This window comes from Electrophorus electricus, chromosome 1 (genome assembly GCF_013358815.1).
Source record: "Electrophorus electricus isolate fEleEle1 chromosome 1, fEleEle1.pri, whole genome shotgun sequence".
NCBI lineage: Eukaryota > Metazoa > Chordata > Actinopteri > Gymnotiformes > Gymnotidae > Electrophorus > Electrophorus electricus.
The window spans coordinates 3705447-3716573 of NC_049535.1; the positions used below are offsets into that span (position 1 = coordinate 3705447).

At 39.4% G+C, this 11127-nt stretch overlaps 1 protein-coding gene across 2 annotated transcripts; it reads right to left on the reverse strand.

Annotated features, from left to right (window-relative positions):
* Positions 1-630: 630 nt before the first annotated feature.
* Positions 631-10926, reverse strand: LOC113577807 (neuronal acetylcholine receptor subunit alpha-7-like). Of its 2 annotated transcripts, XM_027010689.2 has the most exons (10): positions 10783-10926; positions 8920-9059; positions 8543-8587; positions 7070-7179; positions 5146-5225; positions 4120-4287; positions 3050-3244; positions 2070-2156; positions 1819-1928; positions 631-1689 (listed from the first exon to the last, which is right to left on the reverse strand). In XM_027010689.2, the coding sequence occupies exons 1-10, from the start codon at positions 10835-10837 to the stop codon at positions 1177-1179; spliced, it is 1503 nt and encodes a 500-aa protein (XP_026866490.2). In that variant the 5' UTR covers positions 10838-10926; the 3' UTR covers positions 631-1176. The 2 variants fall into 2 exon arrangements, with proteins under 2 accessions (XP_026866490.2, XP_026866484.2); XM_027010683.2 differs by lacking the exon at positions 3050-3244.
* Between the last annotated feature and the right edge of the window lie 201 nt (positions 10927-11127).

Below are 11127 nucleotides of genomic sequence, written 5' to 3' on the forward strand. Positions count from 1 at the left end.
GATTTTTAGGTCAAAGATGGAAGATGCTATTCATTGTGTCATTTGAAATCTTGACAAGTAGCACATTGTTAGTCCTTATTAAACAGACCCTTTAAGAGAGAAACAATCTTGAGCCAAAGCCTAAGCTCAGACATCTCACAATTAATATAGAGACTAACCTTTCATGTTAAGACAGTTAAATCAGTAGAATTTACTGTAGCATAATTTGTCAACTGTGGGAAGATTCTACAGATGGGAAACATTTCCCTGTTTTCGTTTCAAATAGCATTTAAAGATTTGCTCAAAACATTAGGAAAGGATTCTTGCCTTTCTGCAGGCATTTAAGACTCATTAATCTAAAATATTTCTTCTCAGTTTAAGTGATCGTTAAGTATTATTCTCAGCATGAGAATTTTGGGATATTTTGGGATATTTCTACTCAATGGGGCTAAATCTCTGTAGTCATGGCAACTGACAAAGCACTGTAGACATGAGGACAGACTGACAGAGCACTAATTAAATTCAAGACAACCAAAGCAAAATGACAGTCAATGTATTTTAGTAATAAACTACAAACTTGAGTTTGGTCAGGGTCAGTAACAAATGCAAACTTTTTTTAAGATATAGAAAAATATGTTTATTTATAATTGTATACCATAAATTCACTTTGAAGAAAATAAAGAAAATAGTATTAGACCTGTAAAGTATGACAAAAACACATCTGCTTCCCCAGCTGTTATGCAGGTGGCAATATGCAAATTGATATGGATCATATTACACAATAAGTGTTCATCATACATATGAAGACAGATGTTTACAAAAGCAAATGTTGTAAATGTACTTTTTTGATAATATAAAAAAAACAACTGTAAAACCAATCCTAGCAATTTAACAGTGCTCAAAAACTTGTGTTTAACTTAACATATGGCTATTTTGTGCACATTATTGTGAGTGATTATAATTCATTTTAGAATAGATATGCATATGCTAAACATTCACTTATAAAATGGCACTCAAAACCAAAATTGTGTTAAATTAAAAAAACACCAGATGTCTGTCATTACTGCAATTCATCTCTCCCCATTCATCCTACTTAATTGCTTTAACAGCTCTGAGTTTAAAAACATTAACACAAATATGCTTTTGATACACTCTGAGAAGCTATGGAATAAGAAACACCACAGGAAGAAGGTGCTTTCAAGTAAAGAAATCTTTGGAAATGGCCTCCACAGAGTTAGGGGCAGACATGAGGATGCCAATAGTGCAGAGAATGGTGAACATGGAAAAGGCCACGACGCAGAGGCGGTCGATGACAGATGCGGCGAATTTCCACTCGTTGCAGATGGACTCTTCCTCGTCTTGGTCGCGGAAGCGCTTGGCGATGTAACGCACCTCCTCCAGGATCTTGGCCAGCTCCGTGTCTCCACGCCCGTCGCTCACCGAGGGTGCTTGGGCGCCAGGAAGCAGCGTGTCTTCCTCGGCCGCCCCCACTAGCCGGCTGCAGATCGCACCGGAGTCGGGTGAGGCGGCGCAGTGCGTGCCCAGGTACAGCACGTTTCCGCTGGGTGGGTGCACGGTGCCGGAACTCAGCTCACCACTGGACACGCTGCCACGTGGCTGCTTATGACGGCAGGCGGAGCGCACCCGCTCCTCACCTGGCCTCTTCATCCTCAGGAACCAGGCACACCAGTTCAGCAGCACTACACGCGTCTAGGGGGCAGACAGAAAACACCACCCCATTGCAGTATGTTCTACACGTTTAAACACCACCATAATGCAGTCTCAGAAGTGCATGATTATGGTTCAGTTGCAAGACAAAGAACTGGGAGAGCCACTCACCCATGTTGGCATTTTGCCTCCATCAGGATCATGGTAGTGGTACTGTAAGACCCAAACTGTGGCTATCACAGATAAGCCAACAATGACCATGGTAGTGGCAAAATACTGGGCTGGTCAGAGAGACAAGAGGACCCTACTTTTGACCAATGCTATAAGAAAGTCCATTTAAATATCAAACATCCACATAGATAAAGTGCTACCAGATTCAAAGAATAATTTTGGCAAATAAAAAAATAAGAAATCAGATTTACCGATCAAAGGCACGGAGTCCGATGTTGCCGGCATTATCTCTGCTACCAAGAGCATGAACACTGTCAGTGAGAGCAGCACTGTAATGCCTGCGAATGGAGATAATTACACACTGCACTTTCATGATTCCATTTCACAGCAGACGCCATGTTCTGGCAAGCAGGCTATAGCTTTTCCTTACTATTCAGCTCCATTAGAGAAGGGTATTAACAAAAAGCAACCTGGATTTAGAATCAACCTATAAATCCAAAAGCCTTACCCACTGATGCGTGTGGATAAACTTCAAATAAATTAGACCCTGGGTTCAACAGGCATATTACTCATTTAAGGTCTAATATTCCTCATATTGATTCTGGAACAGAGCCCTAAAATGCCCTATGTGAGGTATGGATCTGGCAGATGGACCCTACAGTAATACCATTTAAGTTTGAAAGAACAGACAAATAAATTAAACTAGGACGTGATTTCATACGCAGTCTCTTGGAATCCGATCTGCGGTTCTGGGGGAAGATTAGTTTATACTTGTTCGGCTTGAAAATAAAGGCAATTGGCCGAGCTCTCGCTGCCTGCATCGATCACAGAGGAGATCTCCAGCGAGATCATCAGTCTCCCTGCGGGCCATATATCTTCTCTGGGGCCGACTGCATAAACTGCCAGGTTGCCTCGGTGGCAATTCCACACGATGTCACTTGCGAAGTTTATAGTGTAGCCTATACTAAAGCAAAAATGCCAACGTCGGTGCATTGACCCAAGGCAACTATAAATAAAATTGTCTCTCAAACGACTATTAGATTTACAAAGTTAGACTCAGCAGATATATAAATAATTGTGATAAATAATTTTAGCTAACTGGAAAATTATTCTATATTGTTTAAAACATGTACAGGAGTTGTAGTGATTACATTGCTTCAGGGTCTCCAAATGATGACCAAGATACTCTGCAGTACTGCAGGATAACGATGACGACACAGGTTTGGTTTACCGAGGGAGATTTTCGCTCCTGAGTCAGCGGGCAACAGGAAAACCAGCAGAGCCAGTGTTGAGATAAGGACGCAGGGGATAAGCAGGTTCAGGGCGTAGTAGAGTGTACGCCTCCGCATCACCACGGTGAATGTCACGTCTGGGTACGGCTCTGGACAACAGGCGTAGACCTTTTCTGTCCTCCGACCCACAACCTCTGATCAATGGCAACAGAAAGTGCGTGTGCGTTGTGTATACCATGGCAGCAAAATTATATCTGTTCAACTTGTGGGAAAAACATTTTAGATAACGTTTAATTTCTGCTATTTCACTTGTTTCCAAACGTGTTTGATAAAGATAATTTAGAATGGGATTAAATTAAACCTGGCTGTAAAGCTTGACAATGTATGATTTATTACTTGTTATTGCGATACCAGCCTTTGCAATACTGATATCGCCAAAGGCTGCAACATGGAAATGGAGCCACTCATGAAGCACAAGATTATTTTTTCCATTCAGATCAATCGCTACACTCCTGATAAATGTTCTTTGCATGAAATAAGTATAACGTGAATAATGTTTGTTCTAATTAATCCCGCCTGTCTAAGGGTCCACCAATGTGTTTGAATAGATGAAGAGACATACTGGAATTGCATATGCACTAATATATTTGTAAATTCTATTATGTCCATATCATGCATCCACATGCCTCCATCAGACACAATCACTGTGAGATATTACACCTTGCAAGAAAGAAGGTTAAAAGAGTTTAACAGGAACATATCCAAGAGAGTAACAACACTTATCCTGAGACACAATATATACAAGGCCTACATGTTCCTAAAGAAGATAAATGAAAACAAACCATGCTTCTCACATGTTAGTAATGATCTAATTCCCATTACTTGTCTTCAATAAAAAATTATTTACAGATGTACTTTCCTAACTCCATCTAATCATACACCATACATTCCAGGTATTGGAAAGCTAAATTGATTTTTTTGGATTGATTTTGCCTTTGGACCTTAGATAGTTAAAGAGAGTGCCAAACAGGATATGCTCTGTTCCGTTTGTACAGATATATCACCATACCTACAAGGTCCCATTCCCCATTGGCAATATAGCCTGTGATGTCAGCCTCATTCATCTGCAGGTCCAGAGCCCAGCCCCCATATGTCCACGAACCAAACTTCAGTTCACACTGCTGGACATCGAAGGGAAACCACCGCACGTCGATGTAGCAGGTGCTCTTGAATATCCCTGTGGGCATAGGCACAAGGTGATTGTGGCCAGCTCCTGTGGAGGAGGACAGCTCCGGAGCACACGCTTGGAAGAGGTGCGCTTTGTTTTGTGAAAAAAAATCTGAACATAATCGTGGTCCTCTACGAGGATTTCAAAGGAATGATGGAATGACCAGAAAATAGACATCTAAAACAAATGAAGTGTGCAGGTGTAAAATAGGCTAATAAATAAGGAAATAGTATAGAACATAAGTACTGAAATCCAGAATTCAATTAAAATTAATTATTCATTCTTTTTTTTATTAAACACATATGCAGAGAATTAGTACATGTATTAGTACATTTATTATTGTTTTGAAATATGCCTAAATTTCACTTATACTGCAATATTTTTCTTCTGTGAACCACAGAGCACAGAGACCCCTGGGGATGCTCTATGAGAATATGCATAGCTAAAGTGTAATCTGCTTGAGCCATTTGCAGTAATGCCATTTCAAGAACATTGAATCATGCATCAGTTGATTTATATTTGTCAGAGGCGGGTTTAGCATAGGATGGCAGGAACAGGGGATGCAGAGCAAGTGCGGATCAGTGGTGCATTTCAGCGCAGAGCACACAGACAATCCACCAGTGACCCGCGGGGGCCAGCGTGACAGAACCAGGTCAACGGGAGATTGATCAGCACGAGGGCAGATCGGCCCTGCTCAGAACAGGTGCACAGGTGCTGAGTGTTCATCAAGCAAAGTGCAGTAAAAAGACATCACATCCACAATATTTAGTGCAATCTGTAAATAGTCAAGTGCAACAGAACACTGGCACCAAATGACTTTCTGTACGTTGTGGATGTGCCACGGAGATGAAGAAGACTTTACGGTACCTGGGGGCATGTAATGGCAGGCGCCGTTGGAAACGACCAGCACATTGGTGTGAAAAGTGGCATCAAATTGCTCATCAGCACTAAAGACACATATATGATCATATATGATACAGAGATTTCTATAAACACATGTGCATCTGTCTCTCTCTCTCTAAATATATTTAGATCACCAAGGTTCCTCTATGTAAAGCTGATTACATCTCTTGCAAGAAATACAATAAATAACCTCTGCAGTGATGGATGAGGAGGAATGGGTGATGATTATTTATCTTTTAGTGCTGGTTAGTTTAGTGGCTACAGTTCCAGTTATTATCTAACTGGGTATTTATCTCATTCTTGATGAGCATGTCTTTGATGTTTTTGTCTCATCTGTAGGAGATTAGTGGAGGTTTCTTAAAAAGGGATGCAGTCTCTACATAGTCCTGGAGAATTCTTAAGTGTCTAAGTATAATAATAGTGACTGTTTTATTTGTAGGATGATAAGTGAGCACTAAAGGAATTTTTGTTGTAGGTTAGTGTGTCCATTCTCTGAACAGGTCAAACATGAGCAACGATATCATCTATGGCTTCCTTTGGAAATCCACAGTTATGAAAATAATCACACGTTTATATACTTTTCTGGAGGAAGTCTTCAATCTCTCTACAAATGTGCTTTAGTCTTAATAGCTGTGAGTAAGGGATGGTGTTTCTGCAGGCCTTAGAAAGTGTAGCGTTGTGTTGCAAATAAGAATAAAAGTCCATAGGCTTATAATAGATGGTTAGTATTTAAACCAGAATTTTCAGACTCAACTGAAAATTATATTAAATGGACAGCAAGAGTGGTCACTAGGTATTGTGACAGACTCGCAGGCAGCTGTCTAAGTAGGCAATGATTTAACTGTCATGGACCTTATAGGGAAGAAATAAACAGTTGGATCTCTTCAAGTGTGCAGGTAGCAGTACTAAAATGCCATGTATGTATCTCAGAAGTACTGAAGGTACAGGTCCATTTATTGTTAAAAAATATATGTTTCTCATCAAAGCCGGCAAGGAGGTTTGCATAGGATGGTCCCATCATCCTCTTATTTGTGAGTAGTACTTAAGAGTCAAACTGAAGCAGTTTAGAGTCAACATAGTCTTAAGAAAATATGTGTGGGAGGTTTCTTCTCAGGCCTTTTGTCAAGAAAATTGAATTGATTTAAATATCTGGTTTTCTGGTTTTTCAAATATAAACTGGTCCCACCTCATAGGACTTCAGAAGCATGTTGCTTGCACAGCTGATGAAGGACCTCTGTCCGAAAAGTCCTGCTTCTCTGGAAACCTTGTGCACTTCACTGCAATTTTGACACTCTCTCTCTTGCTTTTTTTCCTCTCTCTCTATAAGAACTGAGACAGCCTTCTTGTCAGGTGCATGCATTCTCTGATGTAAAATACTGTCTATGTAGAGAGCTAGCTGGGTATTGAAAAAAAGGGAGAAAGATTCACCATGACTTATTAAATTTAACATTTTTATTCTACTGTATTTGTGATGGTATGTGCTGCTGAAAGGGATAACAGTATTACTATGGAGGTGGGGTAATGCTCCACTTAAAATAGGTTTTTATGCTCCAGGTTATAGAATACATTTCTTAAATTAATTGCCAAGGACATCAACATACAGTAAAAGGATGAAGGTAGCTTAAGCTTTAAAACATCAATTACAGGATGCTTCTGCAGCGTAATACAATTTAACTCAGTAGGGGAGGACATTTTCTAGGTATTTTCTTCTCTATAGAATAGCGACTGTCTCCATGTACATTGTTACATACACTTTCTTCAGGCAATTTAACAGCTTCCTCCATAAACACTGACACACTGCAGAAGGACAGGCCTGGATCTCTACAGCAGTACATAGGTAAGACAAGTCATTATTTCTGAAGTCTGAAGACTACAAAGTTTCACATACCTGTTATAAAGCAAGATATCTGGCTTCCAAATCTGGTTATCAGGGAATCTTACACTCATCACATCAGCATACTCTGAGATGTTCCACTTGAGATAATGATCATACCAGTACTATAAGAAAATGATAAAATATTTGTCATTATAGGTAAACAGAGTTGGAAAGCGATGAATTGGCACTCATTATACCGACATCATTTTTAATGAAATACAACAAAACAGGGTTACAGTTCGGCAATAAATCAATGAGATAAATGGACTGTATAACATGGGTAACATGTCTGCATAACCTTCTTTCTGCTGAGGCCTCACATCACCAGTTTAGGTTTTGGTATTTTTATGGTTTCTTAACAACTAATAATCAACTTTTGGTCAACACATTGCTGCATCTTAAATTCTAATGTATTACAGTAAAGACTGAAACAGTTGCTAATCCTCAACCTTTTTAGACATACAAGGTATTGCAGGCGGCTGCTTCTATACATTTCAACAAATCAGAAGATTCAGAAGATTGTTATGTAGCTATTAAATCTAATCAGTAAATCTTACATATTATATAGATGTTTTTTATAAATACATCCATGTCATATTTCTTATAAAACATGCATTTTATGCTTGTTTCTTATTAAAAAAAAAGAAAAAAGGCAGTTCCTGTTGGTTTGAGTTATGCACACACACACAAATGGAAAAACTTTCAGCAAACTTTTAAGTGCACATTTAATTTCTGAACAGCTTCATAATGAACACTTTTTGTGCTTAGGTCCTAAACTGCAATACAGCGAGCTCCTAAAGAGGATGCTTATAATAGTTTAAAAGGACCATCTGGCTGGAATTCTAAAGACCATCTGGTTGAATATTTTTGCATGCTACTTAATTTTCTTAAGGTTTGGCTGGAGGATTACATCATACACTTGGATAAAGGTCAAAACTATCTACAAGGGAAGTTGTATTTCTGCACCCTGGCCCAGACAAATCAAGTAGACAGAGGAAGCCCATGCAACACACAGCATGATGTGCCATGCCCCCACTGTAATGTACTAAACATGAAGGACATGAGTTAGCATCACTAAGACCAGTAACCCATGGCTCTGCAAGATCCCAGTTTTTTAGAAAATAAAACAGAACTGAAAATCCTGAGTAAATTCTTAGTAGTTTGGTCCAATGATCGGTCTACTGTTTGGTCTACCATGTCCAATGCAGGGAATCTCTAAGACCAGTAACCCATGGCTCTGCAGGAACTCGTAAAAATGTGCACTATTGCCATGTGGCTTTTCCTTTTAAAGGCAGATTAGAAACAGATGGGGCAAGAATATTGATTTTACTGAAATAACGCTTTAGTTCAGATAGAATGCTGGAAGCTATGACATGAGTTTGCTACAAATTGGACATAAGATTGTGGTAAGTGGTGGAACTTTATGAGCCAGAACAAGACCTCGCTCAAGTATTTCAGCTTCAACTGCAGGAAGGAGTATCTCACCAGCTGCAGCCATATGTTTGTGGTCAGGACTTGATTCTTCTCATCCTGTGCACATGGAAAAAAGCATACATTTTTCAACAAAGAATGGCAAGCAAATCTCTAGAACAAGCAAATAAATGTTTCCCATTGGAGACCACCATCAACATCTGTGTATAACTTGGTGTTCTGCTAAATTCTTCTAAAGCTTTGGGCACAGATGCTAGTTTGGAGCAAAAACATTTATATATGTTTTCTTCCAGCTGATTGTTAACAGCATCCAAATTATGAATTTATAGTGAAAGCCACCAGTAAACACCACTGTGTTGTTATTAAAAAGGTACAGCATAATCCTGCCAGGCCTCCTCCCACTGAAGATAGTGTCCACTGTTCCAACTTACCACGTCGATGATCTGCATCAAACTTAAGCTGAAATTTACAGTGAGGGTGTGCGTGTCATTAAACACGGGTCTCTCCAGTGGGTTGTAATCTCTCATTAGATCACTGTACAGCCTCCTTTGATGCTCTCCTTGAAGGGACACTGTGTGGACAGAGTTAGTCATCTAAGGGAAAACGATTTGATTTCCTCTCAGTAGCCAAGTTTCCCCCTGAAGCTACATTCCGAGACACGCTTTGGCATTGAAGAAGTGCTTGGGAACTTAGAGTGCATACAAACCAACTCCAGTTGCTTGACCAGTTCATTTAAACCTATTGATTCTAAACCCACATCGGTGACTTTCTACGGGGTCTCAGAACCCAGGACTCTACCGGTCTACCCAGCCAGACAATAATTTTAATTCTAATAATACCACTTGACACAAGCAAATACTCAAGTCATTTTGTTTATGTAGTGCTCTGCAATAGATACAAATAAATGGGTGATTTTACTCACACAGCCATAAACTTAACTGTGGTGCACAGGTATATGTCCATATCAGAACCTTACATACTATAGTATTTGCATTGTTGGTTTTACTCTAAATTTAATATGTGCAAAAGGAGTGCACCTGTAATTAGATCCCTGCATATTTTTGCCGGAAGTTGATAAAGCTATGCAACATTCATCATTCACTTTACTGGAAGAGACATTTGTATTCATGGTGTAGTGTAGATGAAAGCTTCCTTTGTGTCAAATCCCCTTAAGATCTTAAGCATTCATAATCATATTTCACTCAGGGCCATTCACTAGATTACATGAGGCTCTTGAATTATTCAAAGATACCAAAGATACCTCTGTGACTCATTCGCGCCAAATAAAGAGAGACAAAAGAAAGCAAAAGAGAGATTGAGAGAGATATGGAGCTAGAAAGATGTAATCCCTTGACAGTATTAAGAGGCTCTATATAGGGAGACAAAGCATGAAATGTAATCTTAAATTTAATTTATGGGTTCTACTTATGTCAATACGATAGAGGGAGATGGAGTGCAGACCAAATCTCTCTGGAAATCCAATTAAGTATTGTGATTAAAGACTTCATAACAGAGTCATTGATTAAGGATAAAAGCAGTCACAAACAAGGAAATGACAGGAGAAATTTGACTCAAAGATGAACCAGCACAATCTTAAAAAGAGAGATTTTAAATGTTCTCCACGGGCTTGTGGGGGTACTGGCTGCTTCCATTTTAATCTTGAAGAGATCAGCATTGGTTCTGAAAGTATCCATGGTATCTGTGCTCTAAAGGACAATGCCAACATTTCAATGACCACTTGTATTCAACAATTCTTTAGATTTTGCTGTGAGCTTCTGCAATAGTAAGTGGACCTGAATTTAAAAGGTAACAAACTCAAATCCTTTCAAGAAACGATCAAAATAGTTCTGAATATCAGAGAGTTTCTTGCCTCCTGAATGAGGCATTCTATGACCAGTAATGAAAAGATGCTTTGACAAAAGTTCACAATTACAACTAGGGTTTAAAGCACACTTTAGATCCTAGTATGGACGTACCAAATGTACCAGTTAAAGTTAACACTGGAACAGAGTGTAATCGGTCTTAAGTGCTCCTACATGAAATAAAATGCACGAAGCCTAATGAAAGTGTCATGGACTAACCAGCCGTGCGGACTATACGGATCCTCACAAGAGAACCATCAGCGCTTCGTCAGTTTTTCATATACATCTTCCGAGGAGCGGTTCGTAAACTCGGAGTCGGTGATCCAATAACCACGCAATAGGCAACATCAAGATTTATAGGATAATTAGCATTGATTCGGTGCAATTTAGTGCAAATCCAAGGCTATGTGTAATCAAACGTGCGTTACTTACCACTCCATAAACATGCTGTAACTACCACAGAAACAGTAAAAGTGCAAGACCCCATTTTTTTAGAGAATAAAACAGAACTGGAAATCCTGAAGCAGTTCGGTCCACCGATATCCTCTGAAATCGTGCGAGCCCACCTTTAATTAACGCGGCTTCCACAGCACCCACTGCGGGAATCTGGGGACGCGAGTTAAGTATCATATAGCGCTTCATCCAGCAGGAAGGTGCCCCGCCCCTATGGAAAGCCAAATTGGTCAAAATTCACCTCAAGCGAAACTTTTCCAAAGTTTAATAAACAGACTCCTTGTGGTAATAAAATTGTTTACTTCATTTACATTTATTTAATTT

Excerpts from the sequence above, each read along its gene's own strand:
- LOC113577807 (XM_027010689.2), bottom strand. The coding sequence starts at position 10,837 with ATGGGGTCTTGCACTTTTACTGTTTCTGTGGTAGTTACAGCATGTTTA. Across the intron at positions 3,245-4,119 it reads TGGGGAATGGGACCTTGTAG|AGGTTGTGGGTCGGAGGACA; the intron begins GTATGGTGATAT and ends GCCATTGATCAG. Across the intron at positions 1,929-2,069 it reads GGACTCCGTGCCTTTGATCG|CCCAGTATTTTGCCACTACC; the intron begins GTAAATCTGATT and ends CTCTCTGACCAG.